The sequence below is a fragment of the Lissotriton helveticus genome, chromosome 10 (genome assembly GCF_964261635.1).
Source record: "Lissotriton helveticus chromosome 10, aLisHel1.1, whole genome shotgun sequence".
Lineage (NCBI taxonomy): Eukaryota > Metazoa > Chordata > Amphibia > Caudata > Salamandridae > Lissotriton > Lissotriton helveticus.
The window spans coordinates 90116154-90130907 of NC_136071.1; the positions used below are offsets into that span (position 1 = coordinate 90116154).

At 48.6% G+C, this 14754-nt stretch overlaps 1 protein-coding gene across 6 annotated transcripts in view; it reads left to right on the forward strand.

Annotated features, from left to right (window-relative positions):
- The window catches only part of ARHGAP17 (Rho GTPase activating protein 17), a 337930-nt gene that overhangs the window by 177369 nt on the left and 145807 nt on the right, over positions 1 to 14754 (forward strand). For all 6 annotated transcript variants that reach the window (XM_078664824.1, XM_078664823.1, XM_078664827.1 and 3 more), the window contains exon 3: positions 13636 to 13740. In XM_078664824.1, the coding sequence (XP_078520950.1) occupies positions 13636 to 13740 (105 nt within the window). The remainder of the gene's footprint in view (positions 1 to 13635; positions 13741 to 14754) is intronic.

The window sequence follows — 14754 nt, forward strand, 5'->3', positions numbered from 1 at the left end:
AACTCCCTTCAGTCATTGTTAGCCTTTAGTCCTACTTCTTTGTCTGGCATGTCCTGGTTTTTGCTTCTCAAAATCTGGTTGCCCAAGGCTGTGTGCACTTGGATTGAGGGTTCAGTCACAGCACAGTGTAAAGAGCCGAAGTGGCAATGATCAGTGTGTCTGCTCGGCGTCCTTCCACTGCACATGCTCGGAGCAACTCCTTCGCTCAGTGTATATCTGTGGCCTACCCCCCCCCCCCCCCGCTTGTGACCGCTGTCCAGGGACATGAGCCCACCCCGCCTTGGCTAATTATGATATGTTTATTTATTGATGGGTTGATAGCAGGTTCTGCATGGTGAACCAGAGCCAAGGAATGTAGGTTGTCACGCGCCTCACAGATGAAACTACACACATTTATGAAATATTACACAAGTATGGAAGAACAATTACAGCAAGTGGGTGTATGCATACTATGTACAGTGTCCAGGGCTTCGGGAGCGTTCCACACCTTATATCTGGAATGAGGCCTCTGGTGTGATGTTTCCATCGGTGGATTTCCATAGATCCAGGCCTCAATCATCTGTACCATTCCCAGGCGTTTACTGCTTCCAGTAGCTACCATTAACCCGGGTGCGGTAAATACTTCCCGGAGTTTAGTACGCGGGAATGAGGCATAACATACGGAATCCGTATTTACGCACCCGGTAACTACCATTAACCAGAGGTGCAGTAATTCCAGTAAATACTTCCCAGAGTTTAGTAAGAGGGAATGAGGCATAACATACGGAATCCGTATTTACGCACCCGGTAACTACCATTAACCAGAGGTGCAGTAATTCCAGTAAATACTTCCCAGAGTTTAGTAAGAGGGAATGAGGCATAACATACGGAATCAGTATTTACGCACCCGGTAACTGCCATTAACCCGGTGCGGTAAATACTTCCCAGATTTTAGTAAGAGGGAATGAGGCATAACATACGGAATCAGTATTTACGCACCCGGTAACTACCATTAACCCGGTGAGGTAAATACTTCCCAGAGTTTAGTACGAGGGAATGAGGCATAACATACGTAATCATTATTTACTGCGCCAAATCCGATAACCTTTGCCGGGTTTTTGTAATCAAAATATGCCCTGGGAAATTGCATGAGGGCAGGGGCAGGGGTTGGGGCCCCAGTAACGATTTGTGTGGCAAGGCCTGAGGGCAATCGGGGCCACTGCAGTGAGATGCCCATGGATGGCTGAATATCCCCCAACCACCTCCCCCATGCTGCCCTGCGTTTGGGTGAGGGACTGGCAGCGCTAAGCATCAATAGTTCAATGATGGACTGTCTTGGCGCTTAGGGAAGAGAAATTAATTAGCTCGTTCGGCTGAGCATTAATATTAGGCTGCGGGGTGGGGAGATGGGCAGAGAAATGAATGAGCATGAGCGCTGGGCTGATCCTGCCCCTTGCAGGGACCGGAGAAATGAATGAAAACCCTATGCTGAGAATCGGTGCTGGGGGCCCGGCTCTTGAGGCAGGGGCTTGAATGAACTCCCTGTACTGGACTGCCCTGCCTCCTGGGCTACAGAAATCGATGAGCTCTCTCTAATCAATCAATCAGTACTGGGCAGGCCTTGGGTCTGGGGCAGGGGCAAAGAAATGAATGAGCACCCTGTGCTGGACTACTCTGCCTCCTAGGTCAGATAAATGAAGGAACTCTCCCTGCTGAACATCACAAACTGGGCTGCCCCTGCTCCTGGGGCAGGAGCTGAGAAATGCTTGAGCTTAGTGTACTGAACTCCTCTGCTGACCTTCAGGACTGGGCTTCCCTTACTCCCGGTGCAGGGACAGAGACATGAATGAGCTCTCTATACTTTACTGGTCCACTTCCTAGGCTTGAGAAATTATGAATGAGCTCCCTCTGCTGACCATCCGTGCTAGACTGCCCAGACTCTCAGGGCAGAGATGATGAATGAGCTCCCTCTGTTGACCATCCGTGCTAGACTGCCCAGACTCTCAGGGCAGAGATGATGATTGAGCTCTCTCTGCTGACCATCGGTGCTAGACTGCCCGGACTCTCAGGGCAGAGATGATGAACGAGCTCCCTCTGCTGACCATCCTTGCTAGACTGCCCAGACTCTCAGGGCAGAGATGATGATTGAGCTCCCTCTGCTGACCATCCGTGCTAGACTGCACGTTCTCCCAGGGCAGAGATGATGATTGAGCTCCCTCTGCTGACCATCAGTGCTAGACTGCCCGCTCTCCCAGGGCAGAGAAATTATGAATGAGCTCCCTATGCTGACCATCAGTGCTAGACTGCCCGGACTTTCAGGGCAGAGATGATGATTGAGCTCCCTCTGCTGACCATCAGTGCTAGACTGCCCGGACTCTCAGGGCAGAGATGATGATTGAGCTCCCTCTGCTAACCATCAGTGCTAGACTGCCCGGACTCTCAGGGCAGAGATGATGATTGAGCTCTCTCTGCTGACCATCGGTGCTAGACTGCCCGGACTCTCAGGGCAGAGATGATGATTGAGCTCCCTCTGCTGACCATCCGTGCTAGACTGCCCGGACTCTCAGGGCAGAGATGATGATTGAGCTCCCTCTGCTAACCATCAGTGCTAGACTGCCCGGACTCTCAGGGCAGAGATGATGATTGAGCTCCCTCTGCTGACCATCAGTGCTAGACTGCCCGGACTCTCAGGGCAGAGATGATGATTGAGCTCCCTCTGCTGACCATCAGTGCTAGACTGCCCGGACTCTCAGGGCAGAGATGATGATTGAGCTCCCTCTGCTGACCATCAGTGCTAGACTGCCCGGACTCTCAGGGCAGAGATGATGATTGAGCTCCCTCTGCTGACCATCCGTGCTAGACTGCACGGTCTCCCAGGGCAGAAATGATGATTGAGCTCCCTCTGCTGACCATCAGTGCTAGCTAGACTGCCCGGACTCTCAGGGCAGAGATGATGATTGAGCTCCCTCTGCTGACCATCAGTGCTAGACTGCCCGGACTCTCAGGGCAGAGATGATGATTGAGCTCCCTCTGCTGACCATCCGTGCTAGACTGCACGGTCTCCCAGGGCAGAAATGATGATTGAGCTCCCTCTGCTGACCATCAGTGCTAGCTAGACTGCCCGGACTCTCAGGGCAGAGATGATGATTGAGCTCCCTCTGCTGACCATCAGTGCTAGACTGTACGGCCTCTCAGTGCAAAGAAATGATGAATGAGCTCTTTGTGCTGACCATCAGTGCTAGACTGCCCGGTCTCTCAGGGCAGAGAAATGAGGAATGAGCTCCCTTTGCTGACCCCCAGTGCTAGACTTATCCGATCTCCCGTGGCCGAGAAATAAGCTCCTTTTGCTGAACTTTAGTGCTGCGAAGCAGGGGAAGTTTGTCCATTCTCGGTGTTTGCTTTGTCTGAATCTTTTTGGAATCATTTGAAATCGAGGACTACAAGTCCCAGAATGCAAGTACCCTGCCCATCGAGCCACGCACAGATGAACCCACGCAGCTTGAGAGCTGTGGGACTTTGCTCCAGAGGCAGGGCTGAGGGGACAGGGACATCAGTCCGCGTCGGTGCCCCATCTCTCAGCGCAGGGCGTCACCTGCCTTCCGTCCCCGGCTTAGGGTGCACACACCGAGCCAGGACCACCCCCGCCCGTCCCTGCCCATCAAAGACCGAGGCTTTCTCAGGCCCGGTAGGAACGGGCTACGCCCACATGGAAAGATTTGCTCAGCCGTCTTGGGAATTCTTATCGGAGCAGGCTGCAGGCAGCCTTTGGCACTCCGCTCAGGGTCGTGTTTTTTAAACATATTTTTAGCTAATCTAACGTGAATAGACAAAGAAAAGGGACTTTCCTGGGGTGCGGGGCAGTTACACAAATATCGAGAGCATTTCTGACTATGTCCTCCAATAATGGCAACTCTTGAGTGACGCGCTGCAGTTAGAGTACAAGGGTCGCCATTGGTGCCGGCGTTCGAGCGCCCTCTGGCGGCGAGACGGGCTCAAGGACTCGCACCCCGAGGGGTAGCCGGCATTTAAAGGACACACACCACCGTGCAAAAGGAACCCTAATACGAGACCCCAAGGCCTTGATGTTGCATTCATGAATTGATTTTTAAAGGGCTGTGGTGACAAAATGTGCTTGCCATTATATAGAATAGAAACGGAGCCATTTGTCAACAAGAAATACCACAAGAGCTGGCATCTGTAACTGAGCTAAGCTGACCACTTCACCCCTGGTCATTACAGGCACTATCTCCAGTCACGGAGATAGTGCCTGTATAAGGTGGCTGTAGTGTGAGCGAAGCTTACAGATGGTATGGAGTTATTTCAAGGGTTTCATTCCATGCTGCCCTCTAAATTAACCCCTAGTCTCTAGAGTAGACATAGATTTGACAGTACTGTGCCATGCTGTATCTGAGTTGCTTTACCTCTACCCCACCCAGCAGTAAGCCTTCTCTGCTTACTGTCTATCTCAGGTGAATCAAGTGTACAAAGGAAATAACTTCGTGTCAATTGGAATGAAATATAATCTTAGGCTCACAATCTCCTTAATCTCTTACTTGTGAAATTTAGGTATGGTCAAAACAATACTGTAAAAGAAATTGTGGTCAAAGGTTCCCCCACCCCCCAAAAAAGGTGTACAATTCAGAAACATGCAGACACAGGCTAACACTTTCTAGACCTAGTACAGTGGGGAAGTTTTAGCCACAGCACTAGGAGATCTGATGTGTAATCCTGGCTTTACTACCTTGCCGGTTGCCAGTTCTGTGTTGGAAGTCTGGGCAGCCGCCTCAACGCAGTGACATTTCTTCAGGGAGAGTAGTGTCCAAGTCTCATCAGCGGAACGACACTCCAGTTGTTGTTAAATGAGCAACATTTAAACTATGGGACCAGAAGGCCTGGTTTTCATGAATCCCAGCCTTTTCTTAGGTGTCCTCTTCACTTTTGAACATATTTCTCTAATTCTGTTTTTTAACAGAGATGGGGATAACTTCAATGCTGGTATTAAGTATGTAATTAGAAAACGGGATTGTAAACCAAAAAGCAGGTGTTATTTCCTTTGGGGGAAGAGAACACCCAGTCTCATAGTCCACTCACTAAAATGAGGTATACTGAGAATCTTGTGGACCTTGAAACAAAAGAGGTTTTAGTACCCCTGTTCCTCCAAATTGTTTGGTCCAATCATGTCTTTCCTATGCCTTTGTCCCCTAATTTCCATTATGTGACCGAGTGGACGAGCTAATAAGGGCTTGAGCAAAGCCTGGGCTAGATGCCCGGGTCTGGCTCGGCTTGAGTTCTGTTTGATCCTGGGGTCCAAAATGAGCCCAAGCTTCATGTGGCTTGTCTGCCAACCGCACTTTAACTTCCAAGCAATAAAGACAAAGCTTTAACGTTTGATGTAAAACGAGAGAGGGCAATAGATATCCATTTAGTGGCTGTACAGTCTGAAGCCAGAAATCCTGGTTTCCCCATGTGACTAAACTGTGAGCCTGTAGGCAATTCTTTTATTTCATCTAGTCTTCTCTTTATTCATGATCTCACATGAGAGAACCTTAACATACATGAGTTCACAGTGTGTGCTGTCCTAAACCTTCTCGTGTTTGGTTTGATAGACTTAATGTTATTCATTGAATAGTATCAACCTAGGCCAAATAGAAACTGATTTGTTTCTTGGTTCACTACTGGCATTGTCATCCGAGATGGTGGAAAGCATGAATGTTTCTAAGTTCGTTTGAAAACAATAATTACATTTTTTTTTAAAAAATGCCACTCAGCACAGTGATATAATCTGATGTTCTCTTTATTCATGATCTCACATGAGAGAAATACGAGTAGAAAAATACACTTTTTTGCATTTCAAAGAAACTTTATCATATTTTACATGGTTTTTACACAATGTCTTTAACATGGAAGTATTCCTAAAGAAAAGTATTGCAGGACACCTTCTGTCCTTCTTTTAGTTTACGCCAGTTTGTGCGTAAATAAATGCTTGTCTGTTTCGTTAACATCTTTCTGAATGTTGGTGCTCAGTCTAGTAAACAGCCGCCTGGTGTTCACTGGTGGCAGCATAAGGAGGCGTCAACCAGCAGCAAGCCACTATCCAGGTCCTCTATTGGCCTCTGCCCATGAACTAATAATGGTACCTATGCCATAAAGTCTGTTTATGCCGTTTCTGTAGATCACACACTTGACAATATATTGAGGAGTACAGTGAGTGGGAGGTGGACTCTGACATCACTGGGCCGGTATAACTGTGCCATTGGGGGTCTTTAGAGAGACTTTTAACCAGCAGCCTGTGAGAAGTTAGCCTGGCATATGATGTCCACTAGTTCTAGTGGGCACCTTGCACCAGTCTAATCAACCCTTATTGATGGTGGTTGTAAAGTCAACCTTATAGACAAGCTATCCTAGTGGTGGCATGGACCAGCAGTCAGGCTAAGACTTCAGAGAGCATGTGAAGCAAGCTGTTTTACCAATTATAATCCCTTGAGTACCAAATGAAAGGACACCACACAAGGTATATATCAAATATATATGTATTGATTTCTAACACAACCCCTCTGTACTCTTTATGAGGTCAGAGGTAAAAGTACATCGCAAGTTACTCAATTAGCATACGATAAGTTGCACAAATACAGTTATGCCCTAGGGGCCTCACAAACCATATACTAAGAAAGTGGTATAAGAATCACGTCTGAAATGAAGAATAGGCCTAGGGCCTAGGGAATCGCTGGGGCTACACTAAACAACCAAGGGTTAGGAAGTAGGAGGCCCACGGGAGACGCGTGCATTGTCTAAACACAGCCACGAGTTACCATTGACTTAGAATGGGAAACGAAGAAGTTACAAAGTTACTGTTTTAGGGCACTTCCGGATGGACTACGACAAAACCCCTTTAGACTAGGACACTTCGAGAGTCAAGACCCATGGGAGCACCGGAGTACTCGTGTTACCTCACCCAGGGAAGCCGGGTGCATAGGTGCCTTTTGGTGTCGGGTTTCGTCGATGTTTTCAATGGAGATCTGCAAAGAAGTGCTGCAGGCGACCAGAGGAAAAGTGTCCGGGTGGATCCAAGGGTGGATTGAAGATCTGAAGAACCTGAAAGCAGAAGGGGACAGAGTCTGGGTCACTAGCCAGTGACAAGGAAGGTACCAGGAAGGAACCAGGCGATGTCACGATGATCTCAGGTGAAGAGGTGAAGCTTGTCTCTGCAGCCACGAGGACCAGGAGGTGTCGACGACGACCAGGAGCTGGATTCGAGCTGTCCCACGAAGGATTTAGTTGACTGCGGTGAAGGTATCCAGATTGGACCCAACAAGCCTTGGCAAACGCAACCCATGCAGAAAGTGAAGATTGGCTTTGGTGCAAACAAGCAAGGTCTGTGGAGCTCATCCTTTGCAGGGAAGCTGGAGCAAGCCTGGAGCAACCAGGAAAGCAGTTTAGTTTCAAAGGAAAGTCTTCGGAGGGCTAACTAGCCAACGGGCTAGCAACCGGGAAGACGCATCGAGCTGAAATGCAAGAGCGGGCCCCACGCGGCACTCGTGGAGTGTGGAGGGCTGAGCTTCGGTGCAAATGGTGCCCGGGTCTGGGGCTTCTCATACCCCAATGCACAACTGCGAGTTACCTCATGAGTCGACACAGTTAGCAAAATGCAGGATGTCCAGGGTGTCCGGTCCCAATGTCTCTCGTGTCCGCCACGGGTCTCAGCTTTGCTGTGGATGTGGGTTGGAGTCCGAGAAGTTTGGAGGTCCAGTTCCTGGGTCGCCGAGTCTTCGGGTTCCGGCGGGAGTGTCGACAAAGCAGACCGGCAAATCACTGGTGGTGCCTGTTTGCACAGGGTGGTCACTCCTTGACCACAAGGGAGATGTCTTCCGTCAGAAAGTCAGAAAGTCGAAGGTCCAAGAGTTCTGTATCAAAGTTTTGTTCCAGGATAATCTAAAGTCTTAGGGACACAGCTCCTATACTTATACTAAGAAAAGGGCTTGGATTACCTGCTAGGTGCCTCCTATGGGTGGACCTGGGAAGGGGGTGGTTACACCCCTTTCCCTTTGTCCAGTTTCGCGCCAGAGCGGGGCTGGAGTGCCCCAGCAACTGGTTGGAACCGGGCTATGCATGGAGCACCTTGTGTGTCCCAGGCAGTGTCTCAGAAAGCATCTGCTTATGCAGCCCTCCCTGCCCCAATACACAAAACCCTGTCTGGGGAGGTGCTGGCACCTCCCTGGACAGGAAACCTATTGTCCAGGCCGCCCTTGCTGGAGTTTTCCCCCAGCAACAGGAGGTCAGACTTGTGTCTGTGGCAGCAGCATCCATTTTGTGATGCTGAGGTTCTATTTTACTTTAACTGGGGTTAGCAGTAACTACATGTCTTCTCCTTCTAGAAGGGTGTTTGACACCTTACACAACATGTTTTGATAAAGCCAAACCAAAGTTAGCATTAACCGCGAGGATTATAATGCACTTAAGAGTATATGGTATGGCTATATCATAGAACAGCTATAAGGAGATGGTTCCGAAAGCTGCAGAGGGGCTCAGCTCATGCCAGGGCACCCTCCCACATAAAACCAAGCACTCTGCCTCCAGGATTGTTAATGCCTGCCATAGGAGTGACTTATAGATTACTATGTGTCTATATATAAGGTAGATATAGATATACTATATCTAAGTAAGGGGTGATTACACCACCTTACCCAAGCTGAGTGATCAGCCTGTGGTGTCAGTTTAGAGGGCCAGCCAGGGGTGGCATAATACATGCTGCAGCCCCTGGTAGGCCTTGGATGCACCTATGCCCTGGGTACCTATGGTACACTATACAGGGGCTCACAAAGGTGACCCAATATCCAATCTGGTATGTACCTAAAGTACATGGTATCAATTTAGAGAGAGAACAGCTGGGCTGTGGGTCTGATTAGCAGGCCCACAGCTACACTAAAGTCGAAAAAACAGAAAATCACAACAAAAAAAGGGGGGGGGGGGACCATAGGAAGCAGACCATACTCTCCTACACAGCCTTCCCTGTGTTTCAAACAAGCGCTCTGGAGGTGACAGTGTGTCACTGTGGTGCTTCTCTGAGTGCCCGGAGGCCTGCTCTAGTCCAGATAGAAGAATGGTGACAGTAAATTAGTGGACGTGTCTGGGTCTGCAGTGGGCAGCTGCACAGTACCCCTTCAGCAGAGAAGAGCTGCATGTGCCACTGGGCATGCTGCCCTCACCCAGAGACTGAGCGCTTTCATTCTTTGGTATGCTTAGCCAGTCTGTGCACTGGAAGGACCCCTCATGACAAACACTGTGGATCAGTACATTCAATCAAATCAGGATTTTTGAGTTCAGGGGAGGGGGTGACATGCGTTCCCACAGACAAGGGCTGCATGTGCCCTTGTCTTGTCGATTCCTTCATGCCATTGAACCTTACCTGCACCCTACTCCTGTAACCCCTTGGTTGTCTTTTGATCCATTCAGCATCCGAGAGTCCACTGCCCTCCAGGATGGTATTTAACACAGGCCTGGGGCTCGGGTGGCTGCAAACTAACAAGCAACCACAAGTGAGCCTCTCATGCATGTAATGTGCTCAATAGGCGGCTCCTCAGTTTGAGCGTTTGCTGTGAGCACAGCAAGCTCGCACAAATACGTTAAATGGCATGTCAGTGCCATTTTACTTAAACGCCATAGTGTAATGGCAGGGGGCGGGGCTAAATCCTGCAATTGCAGGATGGCAGCTGCCCCTGCAGCGCTCCAGTCGAGTTGGCCGGCTCTGTTGCTACAGCTAGCCCGACATGCGCACTTTAAACACAGCAATCGGGATTGCTGGCACAGGTCCCCAGCCTCAAAATGAGCGTTGGGTTAATCTGCTCCCACCGATCCTGGAGCTTCTCTCAGCATGAGAGCAGCTCAAGGATTGGTTGTATTGGTGTCCACTGAGCAGGAAGGAAGTCCTTCTCTTACCTGCTTGTGTACGCTGATCGGGGAGAGAGGTGCGCACCCTGGGCAGCAGTATATGGTGAGTTTGGCGCCTTAGCACCCCTCCATATTTTTATAGTTGTAGCCGCCAGTGTCAATACCAGAAGTACAAATCTCACAACCTTCCTCAGGATAATGTTGCACCTCTCTTGTATAATCGGGTCCCTCACTGTCTACCCATGACTCTCCAAGAGTAGCTAGATCAAGCAATCGGGTCATGCTGCAGGAGTTGGTAGGAGGTTTAGAGTTCAGAGTTAGAGCTCATGTTTACACATTATTCAATATAAAATTAATAGGTCTTTATTTCCATGTATACAATGTTAGGTTCTTAAAACTAAGTACAGCACAAAAAAAACAGCACGTCCTATCACCTTCTGGCTAGGAAATATGCCCCCGGATAGGTTTAAATCCCTCATATGGCCAGCGGGCCTCAGACAGATTTAAAGCCCTCATACCGCTAGCTGCTACAGCCAGTATAGCATTGGAGCCTATTTTCTGTGTTATCCTATAGGTCATATATTTTCTGTGTTAGGGCGTTTGTAGAAATATATGGTCTCTTTTCTGCCTCAAAGGACAGAATTCTATTAAGGTATCAATGTGATAGGGTTTCTATACTTTTCCCTTAGTTTCTCAGAGGCCATGGGTACAAGGACTGAGGGACATGGTGAGTGTTAAGTCAGACAGCCGAGAGCTGCCCCAAAAACCATCCACGTCAGTCAGTTAAGCTTTATTCGATTATAAAATAATCATAAAAGCATACCATCCATGTAAAAAGGACCTAAGATTGCAACACCCAAAAAGTCACACGCTTTTCAATGCCTACATGAGGCCTTTAGCGGAGATAGTCCATCCCTTTGGCGTGCGTATTATCACCTACGCTGACGACACTCAGTTGGTGGTCTCATTGGACCATACTGAGGGGTCGTCGAGTACACTGGGTCCCTGTTTAGAGGCAGTGGCCAAATGGATGGAGTCCTCCTGCCTCAGATTAAACGGGGAGAAGACTGAGATTATGTTACTGGGCAATCCTGCACCGACCACTCTGGTTTCCATCTGGCCCTCGTGTCTAGGTCCTCCTCCCCCTCCTAAACCTCAGATAAAGAGCCTGGGAGTTTGGCTTGATAAATCGCTAGACTTCACTTTCCAGGCCACTAAAACTGCATCTACCTGTTTCGGGCTAATGAGAATGCTCCGGAAAGTGCTCCCCTTACTTCCGTTCCAGGCGAGGAGAGTTATGGTCCAGGCATTGATACTCTCCCGCCTGGACTACGGCAACGCCTTATATCTGGGAGCCCCGGTAGCAGCGATCAATAAACTCCAGGGCACTCAAAACTGTGCGGCTCGACTACTTTTCAATATCCCACGCTGGCAGTCAGCCAAACAGGCCCTAAAAAAGTTACATTGGCTCCCTGTGGCCGCAAGGGTACAATTCAAGGCTATGTGCCTTGTTCATAAAGCCATTCACCGAACAGGACCAGCTATAATGCACCCCTTAGTCATCCCCTACCTTCCTCCTAGAGCTCTTCGCTCCAGCTCGCTGCATTTAGCCACCACGACCAAAATAAAGAAGGCTCGCTGGGGCGGCCGCTCATTCTCGCACATGGCCGCGAGAACATGGAATTCCCTTCCTCTTGCCCTTGGAGAGAACAACAACCGGATGGCATTTAGAAGAGCTTTAAAAACTCACTTGTTCGGAAGAGCGTGTTAACCAACCCAGTAGACCATCCGGCAGATCAGTCAACGCGCTTCGAGGCCTCCGGGTAGTCCACGCGCGATACAAATATAATTTTTCATTTCATTTCATAATTCCTATGTCCATTTAAATGACCAACTAGTGCACTTATGCGCATCAGAGGAAGACTAATCGCAGCCCCATCTGCTCTCCAAGGACAACTACGGGTGCTGGAAATGGGCTTACCAACCAAGGTGGGTCCTCGAGGTGTTCAAATTCGGGACCTCCTATCTCAAAAACGGCTGCCACGGTTGGAATTTGTCCCAAGTGGCGATATACATGAGACCAGGGGCTATCATGAGCCACTGCTTCCCTTTCTGCAGTTGGGAAACTGTAGCATTCAGGGTTGGGAGCGTCCCATACTTTTAAATCCTATTGTCTCCAGATTAGTTGAAGGACAATTCAAACTTAAAGTGTGCCCTGATGATGGAGGCTGGCCATTCTTAAAGTACGTAAGGTATAGGACAAAATTCATGTGCGTTCTCTGGCTGTAAGCAGGGTGATTCGAGCTCCTGGAGTCAAGGGATAGTGCAGGCAGTACACCACGCACAGGTAGCTGAGATTCTGCCCTCAAGTTGTCAGCCAAGCAGACTTCAATAACCCAGACCTTACCATTGTTCCCATGCCCTCCCCTGCAGAGAAGTCCATTCTTAATTGTGTGTTTCTCATTACTGTAACAAGAGTGGCACAATAGAAATTCATGGACCGCTCGCCATGGAGTGCGAGAAAATCCACAAAGTAAAGTGGCAATCCAACTGGAGACCATATCTTCATTAAAGCAATTCCTAATTGATCACTGAAACGAGGAAAAAAGAACACAACCGGCACAGAAGAATGGGAAAAGGAGAAGTTCAGTTCCAATCTTCAAAGAGGGAATGCCCGGATCCAAATGGTTGTTTTAGTCTTGGAGCGGGGTTCGAGAGCTGGTGGCAGCAGAATAGTTTTCAACCTGATGTCCTTGTGCTGTAGAGAACCTTCAAATTCCTGACTAGTACCGCTCACTGGCTCTGGTGGGCACCTTCTTATCCCGTTATGGAAGCACTATTGGAGGGGTGGGTAGACCGGGCCAATCGACTGGCGTGCTAAGTTTTACATCCATACGCTAAGCAGTCAGTAAAGCGCATGTTATCTAATGATTTCCTACTTTAGCGGGGCAGAGGGAGTCACAGTGTGGAGAGATGGATTGGTATTCCAGGAGAGCCAAGCCAGACTTCCTCATTGGGCCCTCTACTGTTTCCAGATCGGTTCCAGTGCAGGACAAAAAGGGGGGCCGAGCAAGCAATCAATCAATCGGTATTTGTATAGCGTGGCTTATCACTCGGGGATTCTAGGCGTTGAGGTATGGGGAGCCTTAATCGAAGAAACAGGTTCCTTCCTGAACTCGTCGAGTGAAGGGGAGGTGAGTTGGGAGGTCATTCCAGAACTTGGTGGCTAGGTGGGAGAAGGATTGACCTCCTATGCTGCTTCGCCGGATGCGGGGACTAAATCCAATGGGATGTTAATTCTACAGTTCAGACCACACGCGCATGAGTAGCCTGCTGCTAGTGTATCCTTCGATAGAGCTGCACAGGCATCTAAAACGGTCTGGGCCAGGTTGTTGTTCTCTAGCAGGTTTTGAATGTAGAGTCCATTTTCTCTCTCAGGAGGACTACCTGCCCTGCATGTGGATACTACATAAGGCAAACCACTACCCAAAGGCAAGATGGAGAGGAATCTCAAACTTTTACTACAGTCACCATACTTTTTCTTTTTTCTTTCCTTCTTTCTTTCTCATAACCCACCGCAGTGGCTGATTTTACATAAAGGGAACTAGTCTTGGATAACCACCTTTAAACTCCCTAAAGCCTGATGAAGTATCAGTGGCCATACAGAGGATGACTGCTGTTTATATTGCTCCTTACACTACTGCAGAGTCTTTGAATATTCTGTTGAGAATTAAGGTAGGTCTAATGCTCGTTTCTTATTTTTCTCTGTAGATCGAGAGGCGGCTGGACACGATGAGGATGGTTTGTCACAACTCCCACAAGAGATTGACCAGCTGCCTTCAAGGACAACCTGGAACCGATGCGGAGAAAAGACATGTGAGTACAAGTCCTACCTGTCCATGCTGCTTTAAATCCGGACTGGCAGTCGAGTTAGACAGGAAGGCTGTCTGTCCCTCTTATCACAAAGCACTTCTCAGTTTTAAGCCGTGAAAGTAACTGCAGTGCGAGCAGTTCCTCATGAAATAGAAATTACCTTCTGTACCCGTGTGGCCGACCCAACTGTAGTGCTTGAGTTTTTACATTGAAACCGCCTGCAGTGCATAACATTGGTGCTTGATGTTCGGGACTGAAACCACCACCATGCTTCCTCCGATTGTCCACCGACTGCCTAATCCATCTCTTATATGTGAACATCAGAACTTTTGTCCCAATGGTTGTCTCTCTGGGTGGCATTTGGTGTAAAGTGTTACCTATCCGGCTTAAACATCATGTACAGATGCACAATCTTCTTTAGCTGTACCAGCCAAGGTTTTGCTTTCTATGTAGTTGCAAGACCGCCACACTTGTTGTTGTGCATTCTCCCTGCATTCTTAATGGTGATGGTGCCTTCAATGTTATCTTTTTAGATATGTCTGCCTTTTATACGATTACCTACGGGTACTGCTTTCCATTCGCCAAATGTGGGTGGGTTTATGAGTTCTGGAGTGGGTCCTCTCCTTCTGGTCAGGCATAGTTTGTTAGGCAGATTACTTAAACAGATTAAGGAGTTGTCATTTAGAGTGTTGTGAAACAGGACATCCGTTATTGATCTGTATGCGACTCTTTCCACCACTATAACGGTTCCCCACTTTTTTAGTTGTAGAGGAACTGCTGAGTTTCTGACAGCAGAGACTCTGATGACTTTGCTGTTAGAACAAGTCCCCAATGGCCCATCCACCAAAAGCGATGCCCCTGCAGAGAGTCGCAAGCCTGCTCGGGTTCTTTCTGCCCTCTGAAAACAGATTGTGACCTCTCTGGTCTTTCATGTAAGTGGGTTTTGGGCAGAAAAATAAAATCAGCAATGATTCTCTCCATGTGGTGTGAGAAAACTCCAAGCTTGTCGGGCCATTG